General features: G+C 43.7%; 1 protein-coding gene across 1 annotated transcript in view; it reads right to left on the bottom strand.

Annotated features, from left to right (window-relative positions):
• Positions 1-460: 460 nt before the first annotated feature.
• Ube2h (ubiquitin-conjugating enzyme E2H) overlaps positions 461-25884 on the bottom strand; it is a 114402-nt gene continuing 88978 nt past the window's right edge. The window contains exons 6-7 of the mRNA XM_005402418.2: positions 9786-9914; positions 461-4404 (exon numbers count right to left, since the gene is read on the bottom strand). Of these exons, the coding sequence (XP_005402475.1) occupies positions 4280-4404; positions 9786-9914 (254 nt within the window). The 3' untranslated portion in view covers positions 461-4279. The remainder of the gene's footprint in view (positions 4405-9785; positions 9915-25884) is intronic.

Consider the following 25884-nt stretch of genomic DNA (forward strand, 5'->3'; position numbering starts at 1 on the left):
ACTCAAGAAAGACGCTCCGGCTCCCCATCTTCTACCAAAAGCAGCAGTCTCCCCACTGGGACACAAACTGATGGGGCGGTGTCGCCCTCTGGTGGCCATCGAGGACACACGCGCCGGGCTCAATGGAGGTTGGCACTGCGCGCTGAGGAGCTACCTTCAGGCAGATCCACCCCGGAAGCAGGAGATTCCTCAGCAAGAGGGAGCAGGCTGTAGGTGCAGGCGCTGAGGCAGACGTGGGCCTCCGGGCTCAGGAACGGGCTTCAGTGCACTAGCAGCCGGCAGTCGGGATGTGGGGTGCGCTACCGGCTGTGACTGCTGTGGGGACAGGCCTGCCCACGCCAACCTGGTCATCCACCTTCTGAGAGCTGCTCGGGCGAGCAGGGAACAGTGGGTGGGTGTTTAAAACCTGGGCTAAGTCTTCAGGGGGGGCTATCTTATTGACCAAGGTCCAGCCATTTGGCAAGGTATATACATTTTATTTTAAAAAGTTTACAGTTTTCATTATACACAACTATTAAGAGGTTATAGTCAGAGGTGGCATTTGTCCTGGTGACAGGCGTGCCCACTAGATCATCACAATGCAAGGGGAAAGGTGGAAGGGAGGAGACGGGGCAAGGAAAATGTAAGCAATAAAAGGCTTAGATTTCATTTCAGGGCTATTAAGTCCCTCTGATCTTTTCAAGTATCACACAGTATGTACCAAACACAATCAGTAAGTAATGGCCATTTCTTCCCAAGCCCACAGCCGAGACACGTACTTGCTAAATGAAGAGCCCTTCCGTGGGAGAAGAAAGCTGCACACCTCAGCCTCCACTCCATGTGGCCTGCTGGGGCCACCAGCAAGTAGGAACATGGATTCAGAAGCCCAGGAAATGCACTTCCTGAGCCAAGCAGAACTACCACGATCCCCCTCAACAAGGCTGTGAGCCCAGTTCGGAAGCAGATGAAGTAAAACCCCTCACATTTATAAATGGCTTTTACGGGGGACGGGGCACATGCCACTGAAAACCAAGGACTAGTTCCCAGACAGGGGGTCAGGAACCAGCGTGGAGGCTGGCGGAGGGCCGGTCTGCCAGGAGTCTCAGCCATCCAGACCAGAGGCCAAGGAAAAGCAAGCACAGGGCCAAGACCACGGAGGGGTGGAGGGAGCAGCGGGGAGGGGCGGCTCCCGAGGGGCCTAGATGAGCTGGTTGGCAATCAGAACAGCTTCTGAAGCGGACTAGAACATTAGTGAGGGGGGGATTATCCGGCAACTCCTGACAGTTCTCTCTCTGGTATAAAATGCCGGCTGGAACTGCAGAGTAACCTCAAGGAGGGCAGTGAGACTGGTAACGAAGCCAAGACACCACCGCTGCCCACCGGCCCAGTGATGGGCTTTTCAAGGGCACCAGGGCTGCCAGCTGCAGCCACCTTGTTTGTCAGTGTTTGGCAAGAGCTGGAGCTTAAGCGCTGGGATGGGAGCACGGCACGGCGTGTGCTGGTAAACCGCAAGGTAGGGTTTCAAAAATGCTGGGTGTTAAGGCCAGGGAAGCCGCCAGCAGCAGCTCTGACCTCCCACCGCGACCAGAGGCTGAGTTCGCCTCTCCAGTGATCTCAGGGCCTTTCTGTGAGGAAGGGACACACTGAGCACAGAAAGACCTTGGTGTCCCACCAGCTCCTGCTGCAGACTGTGGGGGCCCAGAGTCCCAAACAGGCCTCCCACCCCTCCGAGCCTATGAGTACAGCCTCCTCTTCCAACCTCTCGCAGGAGCGGGGCACACAAAGTCAGCATTAGAGGGGATCCTGTGGGTCCTGTCCAACCTACAAAGGGAGAAGGCCCAAAGAGCCCGAACGCGCGCGGGACAGGGTCAGCGCCCCGAAGGAGACCTGCACAGAGCAGGAGGGAAGGGTGTGACTCGGGCACCAAGCCCAGGAGTTCCCAGTACTAACAGAGCAGCTAATTACACCTGCCCCATACACACTCGGCAGCCACACTTGACCTGCTGTTCAACCCGCTTTTCATGTGGGCGCCTGTGTCTCAGCCAGCGTTGCTGGGCTCGGGGAAGAGGGTGAGCAGAGGGCGAGCGGAGGGCGAGCGGAGGGCTTCACGCCGGGAAAGTGGGCTCCTGTGAGGGCAGAGCTGCACTGCCGTTCCGACCTCCCTACAGCCTTTTCCTGGACAAGATCAAAGCAGTTATCTGGACTTTCTCAGGGGGGTTAATTAGAACACTGTTGTTTATACAATATTGAAAAAATACAATTTATTGTTTGAACTCAAATCACCACCCAGCACTTCAAGCCTACCCTAAGTAGCACCTAACAATAAAGGTTACAGCACAAGCAGACTGTGAATGCGGCAGGGAAGCAGGTCAGACAGCGCCAGCAGAGACCCTCCCACCCCAAAAGCAATGAAGACAGCGCGCTAGGTCAGAGTACACCATTCATTACATGTTACAGTTAATACTACCTCCCGACACGCCACGAACGCTAGCGCTACTCGGCACAGTGAACTAACCACAGCCTTACAGAACTGCACTTTTTAAAAAAGAAAACCTCTTGCTCCGTGCCCGTAATTAATATAAGCAAATTCTTTGTCTTTTATTTAGGAAAATAATCATGCTAAAAGCAAGTTGTACTTTTTCAAAGGAAAGACTGATTGTGCTTTCTGAATTAAAAAAAAAGATTAGGTATCTTCCAACCTCATTGACTTAAACCTTGTGGAATATAGCACTCCGAAACTAAAAACACATCAAAAATAAAAATTATCCCAGGGAAACATTCAAAAGTTGTCTTTAGAAGGTCTTAGGATTGGCTAATTCTGCTATTGTCCTATTGGTTGTGAAAAAATAATATATAGAGTTGCTGTTTAAAACTTCTCCAAATCCCCCTCCAGATTCAGTGGGCAACATTCAGGTTTGAAAGAAACTTCACAGCAACCCAGATGTACATTAGCTGAGCAAATACTGCATCGACAGGCGTTTTAAACAGTCTGACTTGCTCTCAAACACACAGGACAGGAAGCATCCCTCCTTCACAAGCTATCCCCTACATCACGTTCCCAAACCCCTCTTTTCTAGCCAGTCACTCTCTGAAGAAAGCTGTTTTTCCCATGCTGAGCCACTTTGCGTACAAGAACTTTTATTTGTTCCAGTTGTTTTTCATTTGAAATTGAGAATCTGCTTTGGGTCTGAAATACCTGTATCCCACTCCCCGCAGGTGGGCGATGAAAGGCTGCTGCTGGGGGCAACCAAACCCGACATGGAGGAGTGGTGCCCTGGGCCTCAAAGCCAACAGGCCGGTCTTCTCACATCTAGTGGTCCACTGGGCGGCTTGTCCAGGGAGGAGACCATCTCTTAGCATGTGAAGACGACACTTGTAACCCATCTAAGCACAATTCACACCAACTGAAAAAACCAAAACCAAAAACCCCCTTCAGTTTAATTTAGTCCAGGCAGCCATCTTGAGCTGGCCCAACACTAGAATTAGGATGGGACTTTGCACACGTTTTTGATGAGAGAAAATAACTTCCAGTCATTTTTCTCCTCCTGTCCTCTCAAAAAAAAAAAAAAAAGTCTGGATCACAAGCTGTACCCCAAGAAAAAGAATCAGGTTCAGAAAATACTTCCAAGAGGTTCTCTGATGCACAATGCAGTGGCTGCAGGTCTGGTAGCATGAAGGACAGGAATCTATTTATAAAAATGTACTTAAATCCAGTCAAAAATGTTTTCTCAATTCTCTAATTAGCTCCCTGCTTTACACTGATACTCCACAAAATGGGCCCAGCTAGGACTCACAAGAAGGGGCTGCTGATTTGTACGTGGCTGGCTTTACATGCTCCCAAAGCAGGCCTCTTCCTCCCCAATTTTTTCCTTTCCAATTTGAAAAAGCACTATTCTATCTTCACATCCAAGAGCTGGTTGGTTTGGTTTGTTTCTTTGGAACCATCGATAAAAAGAAGCAACTTTTCTTGTTAGTTTTACTCGTATCTACCTATCAGAGTGGCTATGTGACATTCAGTAGCACACAGGATGCCTTGGCCAAGTGGACTTATGAATGCATGCATTCGGACCGCATATTGCTACCAAAATGGAATGTGGGAATATGCTATGCACCTCAGGTTGAGAAATGACCAAGAAATCAAGATCTAAAGGGTGATATATAATATATATATATCAATGCTATTATTCATAAAAACCTTGTTTAGTAATAAAAAAAATTGCTTTGTTTAAATATGAATATTATAGTCTGCTTCTCATGGTTAGGAAATAATAGTCTTTCTGAAAAGCAGGCGCTTTTTCTACTACAACTCCATGTCCTGGGCTTCATCTTCCGAAAAGTCAGACATTGAACTCTCCGATGAGCTGTCCCCAGTACCCTCTTCCTGCTCCTTCAGGGCCTCCTCCGTTGCATATTTCTGGATGTACTCTGCACAGGGTGGGGAGAGAAAACACAGAGAGTAAGTAAGTGAGCAGCAACACCACGTCCTGAAAGTTAAGATTCCCCTTCTGTGCCAGGGGTGGGAGAGAAGACCGTTGGTGCAGTCACTAAAGCTGAAGGTGGGCCCACGGGGAACATTGCAGGGATGACCACGGTAGGAGAGCAACACAGAATGCCTCACCTGCAGGCAGCAAGTACCCTGCATCCCCACCCCGGGATTCTGGCGTGGTGGGAGAAATGGGCACCCCACACTCTGCTTTTACTCGCGTGTCAATAAAACAATCTGCCTCCCAGATAGAATATGATATTAAAGTTCCACAGCAACTCACCAGGAAATCCCCATTGTTTTCAGATTCGTAGTTATGTAATTACAGCTAGCCCAGACTGTTATTTTAGGAACAGACTTCAGTCTACACAGATCCTGCCTGTCATGTTTTATTTATTTATTTATATTTTTTGGTACCGGGAATCAAACTCTAGACCTTGTGCTTGCCAGGCAGGCACTTATACCACTGAGCTACATCCCCAACTCTCTGTCAGATTTTAGAAGCAGCCAGTGAGAACTGCCTTCTGGTCTGCTCATCAGGAATGAGCTGCCATCCAGGGCAGACACATGAGCCTGAGTAATTTTACCATGTTATCATTTACCTTGCGTTTATGCTGCCATATCCTAGGCTGAATCTGCTGGCTGACGAAGAATTTAGGAACAGCTGAATAAACAATAAATGTGTCCCTAAAAGTACACACCGTCTTCAAGTAACTTGCCTACACACAATATGAAGAGACAGACAGTGGGAACTCCATCAGAGTAGCAGCCGGACACACAGCCCCTCCCGCACGTCCTTGCGATTTGTAATACGAAGATGGTAACCAGCCATAGGGGCCTGCCAAATCTCAGGAGCCAGTGCAGGGGTCTTGCTAGAAACACTTTTCATACTTTCCTTTACGAAGTTTGTAGACAGGCAGAGCTCTTTAAACTTCTAAAACTTTACACCAAGATCATGAGATCAGATGAGCCTTCATCTAGTAAGAACTTGCCTAAATTTATGTTTAGAGTGAGAGGAACGTTTACTAAAACCTTAGAAATGTTATTTTTGCCTTCTAATGGGCTGGCTGTTCTGCTTATTGCTTCATAGAAGCTGCTGCACCAGGACACTGTTTCTTGACACACCTAGGCCTTTCAGGGGACATTAGCGACAGCGAACCTTCTAGAGCTTTCAATGACACACACAGCCTGCTGAAGTTTGCGTGCCATAGGTTTACCACCACTGCTCTAATATCTTACTAGCTTTCTTTAGACTATTCAAACAGACAAATGTTTCGGTAATGCTTACTAGGACAAGGCCTTTCAGGGGACATGTGAAGAGCGAGGTCACTAAGCGGGGGTGAGAACAGATGCACGTGATAGGCAGGAGCTGGCCTGAGTGTCCTGCAGGAAGCATACATGGAAGGAACTGGCTGAGGCCAGGGAGGCAGGCACAGCCATACAGACCTGAGCTCTGCCAGTGGCAGTGGAAACAGGCCATCCAGGGAAAGGGTTTAGCCTCACCCGAATTAAGTGGCTGGAACATAAAAACACCGTATTACAGAGAGCTACCTGTGTCCTCTTGCTTGCAAATTAGGCACAGTAGAGAGGTTTTGCCAGAGGGCAGATGGTGGGTTTGTGGTAGTGAAGCTGTTCAGTGTTTTTCATGTAAGTGAAGCTTTCCAGACAGGGACAACCTGCTTTCTGGGCCCCCTTCTGTCCCTCTTAGACAGAAGCTTTCTTGCTCTCAATAAATTCTTCCTACTCTAACCCTCTGTTGTTCCTAGAATTTATTCCTTGATTTTAGAGAACACAAGCTTGGCGTTTCAGACATCTACAGGTTGAGAGTTTCTTTCCCCTACATCATCCGGAGGTCCCAACGAGATACTTGGATGGAGGTAAGAGTCCATGGTAAGAGTCTATGAAGCTTTTGCTTCATAGATTCTGGATTGAAACTTGCTTAGGTAATCAGAATGTTTACCCTTCAAATTTTTATGTTATTTCTTTGCCCACTGCGTGTTAGTTGCTCATGCTTTGTCTCTTATATAATTTTGTTAAAATGATAAATTTAAGTTAAAAACATGGGAAGGTTATGATGCTTCTTTAATGGGATATTTTATCCCTATTTTGTATATGTTACATTTGAACTAATTGCTGGACTTAATAGTGTTCCTTGTTTGCTGTTATCTTAGACAGCAGTGTTAGGGAAAAGTAGTATTTAGAGTTCCTCCTAGTGATCTTGACATGAAATGCTATAAAATGGTCTTTCTATGAAATCTAGTTCATATTTAGAAAATATACATGCCTACTGATAAATCACAGGACCCTAACTGCCAATTAATAGGTCAGCAACTCTTCTTAGGACGTGGGGGACAGGTTTCACCAGGCAGACTGGCCCTGATCCTCCTCTGCACTCTAGAGGAAATGTCAAGGCTGTTCCACTTCAGTTTTCTTTCTGGGCTGATCTTCCATGGGTGAGGAGGCGATCTTAGCTGTTGAGATTCCCCATTCTCACCTCTCCAGGCTGAGAGTGACAACTTAGGGGCAAATTGTTTCAATAACTCAGTGAACATGAGGAAAAAAACTTCCTTTCTCTGATCTTACTTCTGATCTTTTCCTGCCACTTTGTACTTTCCTTTTTTAGGGAGGCATGTAAGGTTAGAGCTAGAGGAACGCTGAAGTGCCCCAACCTTTTCCTCCCACCCAACAACTAAGTTAAGCCTATGGAAAACGAGCATTTACTAACACTGAAGACCTACGCAACTGTATTTGTTGTAATCTCACTGGTTTTGCCCTACCTCAGACCTATCTTGTGAGTTCCCACTGCATCAAAATTACCCAAGCAACTGTACCTGTGATCTCAGTAGCTGACTACAGTTTTGTCCCATCTTGAACTCGCCTCATGTCATGGTTTTACTTAATGAAACACCCTTGAAAGTAGTGAGCACCTCACTCTCCACGTCCTGTTCTATCCTTAAACAGAAGCTTTCTTTCTCAATGAATTCTTTCTACTTTAAAAAAAAAAAAAAAAAAGGAAATGTTCCATGACTAACAAAAGGGGTGAACAGACCTGGGGACCTGAAACTCACTAAACTGTACTATTACACAGTGGTGAGCTGACAGGAGCCAAGGCAAAGACAGAGATCGTCGGCTCAGTACCAGAGAGCCTTGAATGGCAGGCTGACTGCCCTTTGCAAAGGATTTTAAGCACAGAAGTGACATCTCTTTGGACAGCTCCAAGGATGGCCAGTTCCAAGGGTGCTCAATATTTAACCCTGCTTTCAAGGCTGTACCCTGAACCAGAATCAGCTAGACAGGAACACTGACTAACACACTGGCTAGGCAAGGGCGAGTACGCCTCACTGTGAGCTGAGGGTACTGATGTGTGCAGACTGCCACAGTGGACTGTCCAGCAGGAAGAAGGGTCAGGTGTGGACACACACATTTAGGAGTCATCAAATGGAGGGATTAACAAGTTGAGAAGTGATTAGTTCCCTAGGGGAGAGAGGAAGAGGAAGAGGGAGCATAAGAACCCACTCATAAAAGGCCTGTATCTGGGAAACAGAACGAGTAGATTTCACAAAGAAAGGGGGTAAAACACCAAAAGCTGCAGAAAGCCCAGGAAAATGAGACTGAAGAAGGGCCCATGGGAGAGGAGGACGGACCTCACAGGCTTGGCACAAGACGGGAAAGAAAGGACACTGGCAGTGTAAGGCAAAGAAGCAGGAAGTTTGAAAATGAAATAAATAGCTCGATTCCTAAGGGAACCCACAGGAGCACCTCTTCTTCTCATAGGGACAAAATAACAAAACCAAACGACAGGGAAAGGTGCTATCTAAAGTAGGAAGTGGGAGTGAGCTCAGGCCTCATGGCCATGATTCTTCCAAATTACCAAGGAAGACATTGACCCCCACCACTGACACTGCACAAGCCAGAGAGGCCAATCTAAGACACACACAGGTTGGGTTCCTTTTGTACCCGCGACCAGAGCAGATATGTAATACAATATGGCTCGTGTTACACTGCTGAGGCACAATGAATAAGAACAATAGAAATATACCCTGCACTGAAATATCTAGTTTGCAGACCCTGTTAATTGACTCCTATGTCAAAATTTTAGCAGATTCTCATAAAAGAATTTGTTTTTGTTTTTCTTCCGGTACCAGAAATCGAACTCATGACCTTGTGCTTGCCAGGCAGCCGCTGTGCTTCTGAGCTAAATCCCCAGCCCCTCATAACAGAAATTTATCTGGTTGAAAATGACTGTCTCATTCTTCGAATACATGCTTGGTTATGTAGCTATTGTGCTACATAAATTAGATGTTAATTTGCAAAGCACTTGAGACCTAAATAAGTCAATTACAGATTTATTTCTACTTTATCTAAACAAAAGCACCAAACAATACTCTATAGAGACCCAGGGAGAATAACAGAAGGAAAACAAGTCCTGCTTGTCTTCACTCCCCCATGAACTACTTCCGCTGTCATCTCTTGCAAGTGTGCCTCAGGGGCCACAGCTTTGGAGGAGGCTGATGTTCTGCATCCTATGCAACTTGTGCTAAACGCCGGGAAGATCCCAGCACCTGCTGTTTGTTAAGAGCAGATGCATCTCCACTGTCTCTGAATTCCTCTCCTTCCTGGTAGAGCTTTATGGATCCACACTTTTCACTATGGAAGTTCTCAAATCTAAACAAAAGCACCAAACAATACTCTATAGAGACCCAGGGAGAATAACAGAAGGAAAACAAGTCCTGCTTGTCTTCACTCCCCCATGAACTACTTCCGCTGTCATCTCTTGCAAGTGTGCCTCAGGGGCCACAGCTTTGGAGGCCAGAGGAGAAAGGACAAGCCAATGAACACCACCAAACCCACTGGAGATTACTCTCTTTCCTTTTCATGGTACCGGGATCAAACCCAAGGCCTTTGCACTAAACTACCCCCAGCTCTTTTTGAGGCAGGTCTCACTATGTCACTAAATTGGCCAGGCTGGGCTTATACTCCCAATCCTCCTGTCTCAGCCTCCCAGAGTGCTGTATTAGAGGCATGTGCCACCATTCCTGGCCCCACTTAAGCTTTAGCTGTTACTTTGTAACATTTTCCTTTTAATGAAGCTGCAGTCCCATAATTGTGGGAACACAGGATTCTAAATCCTGTGTTCTAAACACAGTAGCAGGGGCTGCTAGTGCTCGTGCTCAGGATTGCCCGGTGCTACTTAAGAATACAGCTGTCGCTTTAGGTCTGAGAAAATCATGAGGAACTAGGTAACTCACAAAGGGCTCTAAGTGACTACAACACAAAAGATTTAAATTCTTCTGACTCCAAGTTAAACTGTGTGCCTCCTTACCTTTAATTTTCTGCTTGTATTCTTCTGGTCGGTGGAGGTACATGGCTGCTGCGTCACCATTGAGAGGATCTATGGGGTTAGGGTAGGCCAACAGCTGGGGCAAGAAGGACTCAAATATATTGGTAAGATCTGAAAAACAAATACAAGTTTTTCATGCTTGGAAATACAAATAGTCACCATTGAATTCAGCAGTCAAACCTGCTACCTTCATGAATATTTAACTACATGAGGATGATTTTTTCCATAAATGTGTGCTCTGCTATATAGAACTTATGTTGCTTTTCTTTTTTTTTCAGACAGGGTCTCACTATGTAGTTCAGGCTGGCTGTGAACTCACTATATAGCTGAGGATGGCCTCGAATTGGTAGTGATCCTCCTGCCTCAGCCTCCTGAGTGCTAGGATTATAGGCATGTGCCACCATGCCTAGCCCTTTTTTTAAAAGGCAGGTCTTACTAAGTCACTAAATTGCCTAAAATGGTCTTAAACTTTTAGTGCTCCTCCCTCAGCTTCCCAAGTGTTCAGATTATATGTATTACTACAGCTAACCCAATTAAGAATTTTTAAATTAAATTTTAACTTGAAGGACCACCTTAAGATATAACTAGCATTTTCTCTGAAAGGCAAATTTTCTAATTCCTTTTTTCCTTCTTTTTTTTTTTTTTTGTGGGGCTGGGGATCAAGCCCAGGGCCTCACACATACTAGGCAAGTACTCTACCACTGACCTACACACCCAGGGCCAATCTTCCCAATTCTGTTTCATTCCATGCTCCAAACTGAGACGTTAGAAATACGACATATGTCACTAACTAAAACCTGTTCCTGGACTCTGCAGCATTCTGTATTATTTCCAAATGAGTGAACTTCTTAAGATAGCAATTTTTACAACTTTAAAAACTCTCTATTCTAAAAGTACTCAAGCACAGTTAAACAAAATTTTATAGGACATTATGTTTAATTCTCATTAGCTTTCTTTTGTCTTTGAGACAAGGTCTTACTGTCGTATGCAGTCCAGGCTGGTCTTGAATTTGTGACCTTCCTACTTCAGCCTCCTGAGCAGCTAGAAATACAGGCATGTACCACAGTGCCTGGCTTAATCCTCATTAGCTTCAAGTGGAGGGAAATATAACCAATTTTTCTTTTCTTTCTTTCTTTTTTTAATAGAATAACTGATGAAATTATGTGTCATCCTTGCACAGGGGCCATGCTAATCTTCTCTGTATTGTTCCAATTTTAGTACATGTGCTGCTGAAATGAGCGCAATCCACTCTTCAATTATCGTGGTAATATGGACCACTGAAAACCATAATCATAAAGCAGATAAGCATCAGTTTATGGCATTCATTAATCATTTTACTAAACATTAACTCCCTTCTTGCCAGGAATACACAAATGAAATCGCAGTGAGCAAGATGAGCCTTGTAGTTCACTGCTTTATAAAGGGAGCAGGCCTTGACTGGGTGTAGGGCTATAGGTAGTGGCACACACGTCACCTCAGCTACCTGCAGGTTGAGGCAGGAGGATACCAGCCTGAGCAACTTAATGAGACCCTCTCTCAAAAATATAAAAAGGGCTGAGGAGCTAGGTGTGGTGGTGCACGTCTGTAGTCCCAGCACTGGGGAGGCTGAGCCTGGGCTACATAGAGTTCAAGGCCAGTCTGAACTACAAGGCAAGATGCTATCTCAAACAACGTAATAAAAAATAAAAATAAAAATTAAAAAAAGGGGTGAGGACATAGCTCAGTGGCAGAACATTAGCCTAGTGAGTATGAACCTCTGGGTTCAATCCTCTGTACTAGAAAAGAAAGAAAAATAAGTTAAACCAGGATGACTATACCCATACTTCCCCGTAGCTCTGGAATGCTGTGATTTCTATTTTATTTGTTCCTCAGTTGGCAAACAGTCAACTGGAAAACCTGAGTACTTCCACTTTTCTATTCCTTCAGCTATTCTGTCGTGTTTTATGTAAATACTCCTGTTTCTGGTGGCAATGTGGAAGTATAAAAGGTAGCATAAAAACACACTATTCTGGACTGATTTATTTTACAATGAACGTGCCTATGCAGTGTTACAGGTGAGTGCTCTGCCAAGCCACGTCATTTGAGATTTGGGGTTCTTAGCAGGGGGATTTTGCTCCCCAAGGAATCTGGCAATGTCTGAAGACACTGCATGTTGTCAAAAGTGGGTGGCAGAGACGTGCAGTGGGTAAACAGGGACGGTCCTGAAGCATCTTACAGTGCACGGGACAGCCCCCAAACAGAGAACCATCTGGCCCAAAACATCATGCACACTGAGACTGAAAAACCCTGCTCTGGATCAAAGAGGTTGGCAGTGGTTTTCCTAAGAGGACTGAGTAAATACTCAGGCTTTGTGGGCCACAAATAGTTTCTGTCCAAGATCCAGCTCTGCCACTGTAGCACAAAAGCAACCAAAGGTAATAGTGAAAAACAAACAGCGAACGAACAAACATGTGGCTGTGTTCTAATAAAATTTTATATACAAAACAGGTAGCCAAAGCTTGCAAACTCTGCTGAAGAACATCCTCCCCTAAGTGGTGGCTCTTCCTTATTGCTACAGGATGAAGAAGCTGAGCAGCAGCACACTCAGCAGAACGTCCTGCGGTGACGGAGCTGTTCTGCACCTGCACTGTCCAGAGCAGAGCACTAAATCTGATGCTCACCAAGTAAAGTGGAGGTGGAGAGAAGGGGAGAAAAAGAACTGAAATGTGTTATGTTCATGTACCAATTCCCTACAATGGATGTAATCATTATGTACTGCAGACATGTAATAATACAAGTCAAAAACAAAACAGGAACTAGTTGTCACATGTGGCCACTGAGCACCTAAAATATAGCTAGTATGGATAAGAGAGTAATGTTTTCCTTATATGGAGATCCAACTAAATTAGTTAAATTTAAAAAGCCATATGCAGGTGTACTGGGGAATGCAGGTCTACAGCATGACACGCTGGAACCCCTCAGCAGTAAACACCAGCAGCCCTGATTCTCATGCACCACAGAGACACCTTTTACCTTAGCCCTGGGGTGGTTTTACCTTTGTAAGTCCAACTTCAGAACAGTCCCAAAAAATGATGGTATAGTAAGATTCTCATGTACCAGGAAACAATCAAAAATAACCTTCCAAGATAACCTCAAACTATCTGCAGTAAGATTTTTCACTTGTTTTTCTCATAGGTTTTATTATTGATTGATTGACTGACTCCCCCCCCAACCCCAGGTACCGGCAATCGAACTCACGACCTCACACTCGCCAAGCAGGTACTGTGCCGCTGAGCTAAATTCCCAGCCCCAATTGACTGACTTTTTGAGACAGTGTCTCGCTATGCAGTTCAGGCTGGCCTTAAGCTCACTTTGTAGCCCAGGCTGGTCTTGAGCTCGCAATGATCCTCCTGCCTCGGCCTCCACAGTGCTGGGATTACAGGTGTGTGCCACCATGGACGGCCCTAGCTTTTACATTTTTAAAGGAAGCAACACAGTCAACAAGCCAGTAACTATTCATTGCACAAAGCCATGAAAAACTAATTGTAAAGGCTAAGGAACAAAGCAAATGTTACATTTGCTTACTGGGTAGAAAAAGGCCATAAAACAGTATGTACAGTGTGCATACATAAGAATGTTTTTAAAGTTCAATCAAGGCAATGGGCTTATAAAACTACTTTTCATACATCAAATGACACTACTTTTTTTTTGAGGCAGGGTCTTGCTATGTAGTTCCGGCCGTCCTTGAACTCACAGCAATCCTCCTGCCTCAGCCTCCTGAGTGCTGGGATTACATGTATATGCCACCACATTAGGCTACTTTTCACTTTACAGAGAATATTTTCTATAAATATGTCCTTTCTACTTTTGTAAACATCTGAAATGTCTAATAAAAGATGAAAAGTATATTTTCTTTTCTTTTCTTAATCCTTAGGTGGATGAATTATTAAAGGCAGTCATAGACATTGCTCCAAAATAAGCAAATCAAGAAGGTTTACAAAGCAAGTGTGCTCCCAGAGCAGGAAGAGTTACAAAGCCCTACAGCAATGGTAGCAGGAGTAACAACAGCAGTGGCAGCAGACTAACCCTTGCACAGCACTGGCTACAAGCCAGGCACTCTTCAGGCCTTTGTGCAAATGTGCTGCCAATGAGGGTGAGCACCACCTCTGTCTCACACAAGAAGAAACTGAAGCACATAGGTGAGTGACTTGCCCAATACGCTGGATCTCAAAGCTGGGCGCAGCCCCCATGTTGTCTGTTAGTGGACACAACCATCTCAACCTCCATGACAGTGCAAAGCTGCCTATATCTCTGCAGCAAAGTCTCCCTGCTCATGGGCCTGAGAGCCAAAGCCATGGCTCAGAAATCAGGGTGCCCCCTACAACACTCTTCCTCACAAGTACAAGTACTCTTCCTCACAAGTACTCTTCCACACAAGTTGTAGATGGGCTCTAAGCAGAGAACATGCAGGCATTTCTGTTTGTTTTTTTGAGACAGAATCTGGTTATGCAGTTCAGGCTGGCCTTGAACTTGCATCGATCCTCCTGCCTCAGCCTCCCAAATTCTGGGATTACAGAACCACGCCCAGCCATTCAGGTATTCTTCTGGCTACTTCAGAGGGGTAGTGTGCTTGTTTTCAATGGCTCAACACAGCAAGTCACCCGCGCTGTTCACTGGTGCATCACAGTGAGCTGGAGGCTTCTCTTGACCCAGGTGTTGCTCCAAAGGATTAGCTGCTGGATGTGCCTACCAAACACCAGTAAAAACCTTCAAAAAACGAAGTACAGGTTTTGGTCTCTTTCAGTAATATTCTGAGTGCTTCTGGTTAGAGAAATACTGCAGACAACATATTACAAAACTACGGGTTTCCTGTGTCCCAGGGAGAGATTTTATACCCTTTCCTACTGCTTTTAAGTTTCCTCAAGCTACCAAATAAGTGGCTTTAGCTTATGTGTCTGTTCCAAACAAATAAAAGAACCTTTAATTATTGCTTCTTCTTTCCCGTGTCTGTCTTCCTGTTTAACACACTGTTGATCCATTTTGTACTGAGTCACACCTGCAAAACAGGTGAGCAGAAAAGGAAAAGCCCGTATCCAGGCTTTGGGTGAAGGTCATGGCTTCTGGAAGTCAGGCGGGAGGTTCCAGTCCTGGCTACTCTAAAGCAGTGAACCATCAACAAGGTGGCTGGCAGAGGGGTGACCCATGAGTCCTCCTGAAAGGAGCATCTCTCACCCCTGCAAATGTGCAGGGTTGGAGTACAGCACTTGCTTAGCATTTCTAAGGCCCTATAATCACAGCCCTCCAGTACCCCTCGACACACACACTATAAATATAAACCAAGAAGGAAATAAAGACACTCATCTTTTTTCTCTTTTGGAGACAAGGTCTCACTACACAGTTCAGGCTGAACTTCAACTCAAGGTGATCCTCCTGCCCCAGTCTTCCAAGTGCTGGGATTATAGCCACCACACCTGGCTAAAACACTCATCTTCAGAAAAATTCATCAGAATGGTTTACTTTTGTTCAAATGTATTAGGTCAAAGACATTTATTCTAAAAACATTAACCTTTAACATTTTTCAAGGGAAAGTGTGAAACACACATCACCTAATCTAGAGATTGCAGTTAGCTGGCTCCATTTCTGGCCAACAGGCAGTTCCTAGAACCCTGAGAAGTGTGGTTCATGATGAAAAATTGGCCCTTACTTTGCCTTAGACTAAATCAGCAGGTACCAAAGTGCAGTCCATCAAGACTGACTCTTCAGTCTCACCCTGCAGTATTAATGTGATTTCACAACACTTACGTCTCAGTCAATGGATATAAATGAATGACTTACATACATATTTAACTTTAAAACACCCAAATAATAGGGATTTCTCATGAAAAGGAGCACCAAGACAGGTGTGATGGTATATAGCTGTAATCCCAGCAATACGGGAGTCTATGATAGGAAGATCTAAATTCAAGGACAGCCTGCAAAATTTAGCAAGCCTTTCTCAAAAAAAATTTTTCTTTAGATAGACAGATAGATAGATATAGATAGATATATACTAATCAGATATGGTAGTGCCTGCCTACGGTCCCAGCACTTGGGAGGCTGAGATGTGTGGATCACTGCAAGTTTGAGGCCAGCCTAAACTACACGGTGGAACCCTATCTCCAATCAATCAATCAATCAATCATGGGCTGGGTTGTAAGTGGTAGGGCATTTGCCCAGTACACAAAAGGCCCTGAGTTGAATCTCTAGTATTGCAAAGAACAAAAACAAAAGCCAAAAAACAGTACCATTGACCTTGCTCAGTTAGGGAATGGCTGCTTGTGGGTTTTTTAGGTCAGGAAAAAACTCAGAGGCTCCTGTTGAGCAGCCTTCCCCGACTCTTTCATCTTGGCACACTGCGGTCGCCACCACCCTCTCCAGGTGGAGATCTGCCAAACCACAGGCAGAAAAAGGTGGATCTATTCTCAAGGCAATAAAAGGGTTTAGAGGAGAACGGCACGGGTGGAGAGCACCTAACACACTGGACATCTGGCAGAGCACATTCCCTCAGGCTGCACTGTCCCCAGCAAAAGGGAGGCTGGCAGCTCTGTAGCGCACACTGGATGGAAACCCAAGGGAACACACATCTCACTGCAGGTCTTCCACTGTCTTGCTCTTTGACCGGGGGCAAGTCTCTTCCTCTACCCATCTCCATTTCTTCTTCTGCAGAAAGAGAAGTATAATACCGCTGTTCCCTACCAGGAAGTATTACACATCACTACAAATGACTGTACAATATGCTTTAAACTACATTCTACTGTGTTCACTTTGGCAGCACATACACAAACTACATTCTGTGATTAGACTAAAATATTAATACAAATACGACACTTCCTAAGAGTAAAATTTCCAGGTACACATATCCTTTTTAGGGAATATACAATTAAAATAAGCCACATTTTAAAAAAATACCCCCCCCCTTTTTTTTGGTTGAGACAAGGTCTCTGCATAGTTCAGGCTGTCCTTGAACTCACTATGTAGTCCAGGCTGGCCTCCAACCCGAGGCAATCCTCCTACCTCACCCTCTCAAGTACTGGGATTACAGTTATGCCACCATACCTGGCCAAAATATGCACCAATTCTTAAGGTAAAGCCTTCCTACTCCAGGTGACCAATAAGATCATCCAGGCTTAAAGAAGAAAAGACAGGAGGGAATAAATCGCATATCCATGTTTTATTCTTGGCTGTATATGAACCAGTGACCATAATCCTTTCTTTCTCTATATCCTTCGAACATTACAATAGAAAATTCTATAAAGTATGTTGCTTTTAAAAAAAAAATGTTTTGCAGGGCTGGATCAAACCCAGGGCCTTATGTGTGCTAGGCAAGTGTTCCACCACTGAGCTACATCCTCAGCCCAAGTATGTTGCTTTCTCAGGGTTAAAAAATCCTGTAGGTGCCCAAAGCTGGATGTGGTCTGCCCCACTAGGGCTCACAATTAATGAGCAGGCAGTCCTCTCAGGGACTTTTATTTGCATAATCTTTACTTGGTTTTCAAATTTAATACTGAAAAATATACATTTTGTGGGGATGAACTCATCTTACTTTTTTCTTTTTGTCTTTTTGAGACTAGGGTCTCACTATGCAGTTCAGATTGGCCTTGAGCTCACTTTGTAGCCCAGGCTGGTTTCGAACTCACGAAGATCCTCCTGCCTCAGCCTCCCGAGTGCTGGGATTACAGGTGTGTACCACCATGCGCTTCTCAAGAGCCACCTAACCCCGTTTCTACTTCCACTTCCTACCCCTAATGCCCTATAATCTGGGCTTCTTTTTAAAAACACAGAAGAAGCAAAAGGATTTTTTCTTTTGAAAGGCAGCAGACCCTCACACAGCAGTGTAAATTCTGAGGTATTTTCAACAATTAGCTTTTAAAGCTGGGCATGGTGGTGCACACTTGTAATCCCAACACTTGGGAAGCTAAGGCAGGAGGACTGCCCCAAGTTCGAGGCCAGCCTGGGCTACACAGTGAGTTCAAAATTAGCCTGAACTATAAAGCAAGACCTTGTTGTTGTTGTTTTTTTAAAAAAGCTTTTAAACCATGTAACTCCAGAACTCTGGAAGGCTGAAGCAGGAGGATTCCAAGTTCAAGCACAGTATAGGCAACTTAGCAAGACTCTGTCTCAAAATAAAAAGGGTTAGGATATAGCTCAGTGCAAAGGCCTTAGGTTTAATCCCCAGTTGGACAAGGAATACACTTTCACTCTGTGGGAGCCTATCATATTACAGTTTTATTTACATTTTGAGGGGATCAACTCATCTTACTTTTTTTTTTTTTTTTGTCTTTTTGCGACAGAGTCTCGCCATGCAGTTCAGGCTGGCCTTGAGCTCACTTTGTAGCCCAGGCTGTTCTCTAACTCACAACAATCCTCCTGCCTCAGCCTCCCAAGACTGCTGGGATTACAGGTGTGTACCACCATGCCTGGCTTTTTTTTTTTTTTTTTTTTTTTTTTTTTTTTGTGTGTGTGTGTGAGGTTCTTTTTGAGACAGGGTCTCAATATGTAGCTCAAGCTGATCTTGAGCTCACTTTGTAGCCCAGGCTGGTCTCGAACTTGCAATGATCCTCCTGCCTCAGCCTCCCAAGTGCTGGGATTATAGGCATGCGCCACCACACTCGGCTTCATCTTACAATTTTAAAGAAGTATGCTGATAATTACTACCAATTCTTTATAACTGCCCTTTATCAGACTTGACATATTTAAAATTACTTTTTGGAAAACCCGTTCTCTTCTCTCTTTTTCTTTCCCCCCACAGTACCGGGAATTGAACTCACGACCTTGTGCTTGCCAGGCACGCGCTGTACCGCTGAGCTAAATCCCCAGCCCCCTGTTCTCTTCTCTTAATAAAGGTGCAGGCTGAGTCTATACCCTTGTTCCTGGGCTCCAAAGCTCTGGAACAAGTTTGGTTAGGCTTCCTTCTCCCCCACACTCCATGTACTTGGTCAGTTTCTACTTGCTTGCAGCCCTAAGGAAATGTCTCTGGCTGCTCTCCCCTCCTTGGCACATCTGTATGTAACTCTTCTATCACTCCAGCCCTGGAGGGGGAGCTTCTCTTGGATGCCTTCATGGCTCCAAACTCTCACCTTTCTAATCAGTAAACACAAAATGCTTCCTTAAAACAATCACCGGGGTGATTTCTCATAAATAGGAAGTTCCTCTTGCTCTTGGTCAAAGCTCTTCCTATCCAGAAGCATGCTGTCAAACAAGTTTACATTTTGTTGTCCCCTCTCTTTTGATGAAACACTCCTGGTTGCTCAAGATGAAAACCACAGGGTCAGCCTGGACTCTGAGGTCATCTACCTGTTCCGTAGTTCAGTAAGGAGCAGTGTTGAAAAGGCAGGAAGAAAATAAAAATTCTGGTCACAACCAAAAAGCAGAAAGACGGACACAAATTACAAGGCATCGGTTCCCATGGTCTAGAACAGATTATTTTCTCCATGATTTGAACACATCTCTTCCCTCGGACTTTTGGCCAAGACTGGAAAGTAATGGTGAAGTTGCGGTCATCTGGGAATTTCAGCCGTGTCATTCATACCCTTGATCAACTAGGGAAAGGCAAACACTGACCTTTCAAAATTCCATTGGTTGACTTTTGTTCATTCAAACCATGGTGAATTCAACTGTCAACCAAGTCATAAATTTGTAAAATGTTCAGAATAAAGCAAACCATAAAATCTTACTCACCTGTGAAGTTTTTTTTGTGGGGGAGGGGTTATGCCTTTTATATATGCATAGAAAAAAAATTTTTTTAACAAGGACTCAAACCCACAACCTTGCAATTGCCAGGCAGGCACTTTGCCGCTGAGCTATATTCCCAGCCCCTTATGTATGTATAAAAACCAGCAGTGGGTCTGGGGATTTAGCTCAGCGGTACAGCGCCGGCCTGGCAAGCACAAGGTCGTGAGTTCAATTCCCAGTACCGGAAAAAAAACCCCAAAAATTAAAAAATAGAAAAAATAAAAACCAGTAGCTAAATAAGTAAGATTTCTGTATTTCCTTTGGTTATATAATGATTTGGGGCAAACTAATAGACTGTTATCTTTTACCAGCTCCTAAGAGTTGTAATAATAATGGATTTGAGTTTTTCACTTTTCTCGCTTATAGTCTGCGAACATTAAAAAACTGAAAGTCTACAAAAAAGAAGAGTACTCACAAACCTCTGACCAACCATAGTGGCACATGTCTGTAATCCCAGCACTTAGGAGGCTGAGGCAGGAGAATTCCTTTCAGTTCAAGACCAGTCTCGGCTACATACACAGTGTGTTCAAGGCCAGTCTGAACTACATAGCAAGACCCTGTCTCAAAAACAAAACAAAACAAAGAAAAACAAATCTCTATACCTCATTAGTGGAGAATCCCAATTGGACACAAGTGAGCGGTTGCTGTGTTTGAAAAAATACTTGGTAAGCAGAAGGCCCTAAAAGAAGGCCCTAAAAGAAGGCAGGCACCACCCCCCCATAAAAACTTCAATGAAGCCAACCAGGAATTCCCCCAGAGAGGCAGGCAAACTTCAAAAGTAACATTTTCTGAAGAACTATTTTGAACCCAGTTTCAATGACCAAGAGCCCCATTTCTCTGCTGTCCGGAGGGCACATAAGGGGTGAGATGGAGTAGCCCACCCCAAAGATCTCCTATGGCACAGGTCCCACTGCTTTGCCAGGCCACATTCAGTTTAGTGAAGGTCAACAAATTGCAAATAGAACAGTGTATATTCCTGCCAATTGGCTAAAGGATGAATTCAAGAATGCACACAATTATTTAACTGAGAGGGTCTTATGTATGTGCTTGTTTTGTTTGTTTGGTTTTGTTTTTTTTTTCCCCAGTACTGGGAATCAAACTCACAATCTCGCACTTGCCAGGCAGGCGCTGTGCCGCTGAGCTAAATCCCCAGCCCCTGTTTGTTTGTTTTTGAGACAGGGTCTCGCTATGCAGTTCAGGCTGGCCTTGAGCTCACTTTGTAGCCCAGGCTGGTCTCAAACTTGTAATGATCCTCCTGCCTCAGCCTCCAGAGTGCTGGAATCACAGGTGTGCACCACCACACCTGTGAGGGTCTTATGTATGAATAAAATTCAATGCAGGCAAAAACTCAAAGGAGATGGAAGCACATCCCCACTCACAACTCTCCAAAAGGTAGAGCAATTAGCAGGAATTAGGGGTTAACAGAACACTCAGCAAGGCCTGTGGCAATCTCTGCACCATGGATGGCTGAGGAAGGAGGGTTGAATGTTCAAGCCCATCTGGGGCAACTTAAGTTAGTGCGTTCCTGTCTAAAAATAAAAATAAAAAAGGGTTGGAAATGCAGTTCAGTATGAAGATCCTGAGTTCAGCCTCAGTATTGGGCACTGGGAGTGGGGGTGGGATACACACGACATATTTAATGCCAGTGGTAGAATTTTGCCTTTCAGGTATTTTAAGCTTAGAAACAGGTCACTGACATATGTGGGAAAGTGTAATGTCAAAAATGTAAGGTACGATAAAAACTTGGAGAACAGCAGATCCATTCTGCTAAGCACCGATCATCAGGTCACCAACCTGAGGTGTGTACTTACACACCATGGGCAGTTTCAAAGCATTCCGAACTTACTTATACAATAACTTCCCTTTTGTTCATTAATTACAGCCCCCTCCCCCAGTACATTTAAACTGGAGAGATCTACAGAAGAGAATGAACATTTCCACACAGGTCAAAGTGAAGAAAACCCCTGCTCGTCGAAAACATTGCTCATTGCCTGTCAATCTCAAAACACTTCTCCCCTCACTGAGATACTTCTTAGAGGTCATTCTAGGGCAGGCCTGCTTCGTGACCTTGCTTACCTTCAGAGACTACAAGCTACAACGTGGTAACAGGATTTATAATTAACCTGCCTGAAATGAGGGCAGTGAATATGTAATTAGCTAGCTAGCTAGTCTTTTTTTTTCTTTAAACAGGGTCTCAACATGTAGTCCAAGCTGGCCTTGAGCTCATTTTTTTTTTTCTTTAAACAGGGTCTCAACATGTAGTCCAAGCTGGCCTTGAGCTCACTATGTACCCAAGTCAGGCCTTGAACACACTTTGATCTTCTTGCCTCTGTTTCCCAAAGCTGGGATTACAGGAGTATGCCACCATGCTTGGTTCTAGCTGGGTATTCTTACAATTATATTGAAACTCATATTAATGCTTTTAATTACTAGAAAATTAATTAGTTGTCATTAATGTCAGAAAAGAATAATAAGAGGCAACATCATGAAATCACAAGCTAAGTGTCCATAGATAGGTAAGACTTTACACATACATTATAATCATAAGCAAAGGAAGAGAAAACCAGTCAAGGCTACTTATCCATATAACTGAGAATGGAACCTGAGCCCTGACACTATACCCCCAAAGAAAGCAGAATGTAGCTGGGGGCCGTCTTTCCGAACTACACCCTGGCTGGCTCATGTTCCCAGATCCACAAAGCTGGTCCCGCTCTATGGTTCTAAAATTGACCACCTGTAAATGCAGCATTTCTAATGAATTTCCGGCAGGTTGTTCAACCCAGGAAGACTCCATTTTTCTGTGATAAAAATGAATTAAACACCTGAGCCACATATTAATATGACCTCTGAAGACGTCTAAGCAGATAAAGGGTTTTGGTTATGGAACTAGCAAATACTGTAAAAGCCAGCGAATCTAAAACAATGCACATTTTTTTCTTCGGGTGTACTGGAAAGAAACTGCTCTACCTGGCCTATATCTAGAAGACTCATGATGACACCCAGCTGCGCCAAAGGTGGAATGATATCTGATTCCAACATGGATGGGTCAACACTGAGTTTCTGCGCATGCTCAAATGGTAGTTGCCTAGTCCATCATGTACAGACTTCTCATCAGTGTACCTGCACTCAAATGTCCATAAATAGCAATACCAATGCAACATAAAGCACTGTCTTAAGATACAATTACCTTCAAATTTGAATTGAGAAGATTCACAGGCTACCTGGCTAAAAAGGGGGACAGGAGATTAAATAAATGTTTAAGTATTTCCTGAATGCTTACAAAAGTAACTTTTATTTCTCTTACCTAATCTTTAAATTCTAGTCAGATTCTTTCTGTCAGTAGTCAACTTCATTTGTCTGTTCCTAGGGCCCCAGCTAAGTGAAGTAACATCCAAAATGTTCATTTTTCCTCCTCAGCAAAGTAACAGAGAGAGTTTCTAATCTATTGGCCAGGGACAGTACGGGTAAGAATTGCTAACTGCCCCCATTTTATAAGAAAGTAGCCTTCCACATTAATGTCCATCATGTAAGTGATTTAGCAGTCAGTTGAGGATGAATGCAACAAAAACCGAGAGAGAAACCCATGTGCAGGGTTTGTCCAGGAGATTAAAACTACTGCAGTGCGGGAATGCGGGCTGCTAAGTCAGCTCTAGGTGAAATATATTCTGGAGGAAATGGAAAACCAGAAAGCAAAGGAGGAGCTAAAAAGCTACCCCTAACTTAATCAACTCTTTCCATGAGTCCGTAAAATTGCATTTGTTCCTGAAACTGAAATTCAGACCCTTTTGGTTCAATTTTAGGTTTTCCAACACTTTTCTCATCGCAGTGTGGAAGATCAGGAAGGGAGGGAAGAAAAGATGCTACCATGCAAGAAGCCAAAAATGAGTCAGTTTTGTCATCTGCTTTTTTGAATGTCATGAGAGTAACATAAGTAACTTCATACTTGATAACTTCATACTGATGACAAGCATCTTTACAAAATTAACCATATCATACACTATAATTAGTTCTCTTGCAAGGTTAAATAACATAAAATTCAAAATTACTGGGTGATTAAACAATTACACAATTTTTAACTCCTGAGTAAACAAACTGCACACACTTGGCCAAGAGAACACTGGATGAGAACAGAGGCCATGTGTCAGATGAGCCACCAGAAATCAACATTCTTTGGAAAGAATTGCACAGAGAACTGAATTTATTGCGAACACTGACACTGTTTAGTATTAGGTTCTGATAAAGGTTAAGTCTACTGCACATTCTTATGCCCACTGTATGGTACAGGCTGAGGGCAAAGTAAATCGCAGGAAATTTCACAATCAACTCTCTGCTCCTCACCAGACTATACAGCAGAGGTGGGTGCTGAAACAAATTCCAGGTGCCAGGCTACCTTTTGCTTTTCAGTTTAATTATTTATGTTAACATGCCAACTTTCTGTATTAGTCTTCAGTATGAAGTTACGTTGTGTTTTTTTGGTCCTTTGAGCTAAGACTTTGTAAGCATCAGTGTAGGAAAGAGTGACTGAGAACTCACCTTTAATGCCAGCGGCTTTAGCAGTTTGTAATAAAAATGTAGTTCAGATCTCAACAGAGAAGTCTAAAAAACATACTTCAAGGTCAAACGAACCAACTTTTCCTGCCATTACTTTTTTTTTGAGACAGGGTCTCACTACGTAGCCCAGGGTGGCCTCAAACTCATGGTAGTCCTCCTGCCTCAGCCACTCAAGTGCTGGGATTACAGGCATGCACCACCACTCCCAGCTTCTACCATTATTTTTATATAAAGTATATTCATCTGCTCCTAAAACTTTTTGTGAAAGAAATGTTGTATTTTTTTTTTTTTTCTTTTGGTTTTTTTGAGACAGGGTCTCACTATGGAGTTCAGACTGGGTCTGAGCTCACTTTGTAGCCCCGGCTGCTCTCGAACTCGCAACGATCCTCCTGCCTCAGCCTCCCGAGTGCTGGGATTATAGGCATGCGCCACCATGCCCGGCTCTGAATTTTTTTGAGAAATAATTTTTAAGTAAAATGTCTCCCACGCTAAGTATACTTGTGATTATAACCCTGAAAATCTTGTTTTTCTGTACTTACCTCTATGTGTTAGTGTATCCACACTCTTGTTGTGGAACTTAGAATAACTCATATACATGTAATGTGGAAATCTGCCTTCAGTTCACTTTGACCTGTGTGGTTTAACTCTTATTGCTTACTAAGTGCTTTGTAAGATATAGGACAACATATTATAATTATAAATATGATGAAACCTTGGTCATACAACTGCTGATGAGAATGTAAAAATGGTACAACTTTTGAGCCAGGAGTAGTAGCACACACCAGCAATCCCAGCATTTGGGAGGCTGAGGCAGGAAGAGTGCCATGAGTTCAATGTCTGTCTGGGCTACATAGTAAATAAGCTCAAGACCAGCCCAAGCTATATACTGAGACCTTGCCCCCCGCCCCCGCTCCAAAAAAACCAAAAAAATTTATTTACAAATATTTACCAATGGATTATTCATAATAGCTCAAAGGTGTAAGCAACCCAAAAGTCTATGATATGACAAATACATAAACTGTGGTGATAATGAAATATTATTCAGCCATAAAAAGGAAACTCTGATACATGTTATAACCAAAAGAACCTTGAAAACATACAAAACATACAAACCCAGTCACAGAAGACCCCATCTTACATAAAAGCATTGATAATTAATGTCTAGAACAGACAAATCTATACAAACCAAACAGTAGATTAATGGTTGCCTGGGCTTGCAGGGGTGCATGGGATGGTGGGGAATAGCTAGAGCATGAATTTCTTTTTGAGGCAATGAAAATGTTCCAAAATCTACTATAGTGATGGTTGCACACAATCTGTAACTATACGAAAAACTACTGAATTACTTTAAGTGGATGAATTATATGTCTGTGTATCATAATTCAATTAAGTTATCATTTAAATTTTTTTTTATAAGACGCAAGGTACTTGAGAATCAACAAACCTCTCCTAGAAAGCTTTTCTGGTCAACGGTAAAAGATTTAGTGAAACTAAGTCTAATTTACTTCATTGTAATTGGAACCAGCCTGCAATATTTTGATATGTGCATTTCTAAAATGTGAATATAGTTTAAGAAAACACTTCATTACATCAGATATTCCAGGCACCCTGCCATGAGGCTTTTTTTAACTATAAAAAAAGAGAAAAAAAATCTTAAAAGGAATCTACTTAATCAACTTCAGAGTATATGTTCTTTCTTGTTGCCTCATCTCCCGTGACACTGTCTCCCTGAAATTTTCAGGAAGCAGTACTGAGCATAGTTAATGCATTCATTTGTCAA

The sequence above is a fragment of the Chinchilla lanigera genome, unplaced genomic scaffold, assembly GCF_000276665.1.
Source record: "Chinchilla lanigera isolate Chin_1 unplaced genomic scaffold, ChiLan1.0 scaffold00078, whole genome shotgun sequence".
Lineage (NCBI taxonomy): Eukaryota > Metazoa > Chordata > Mammalia > Rodentia > Chinchillidae > Chinchilla > Chinchilla lanigera.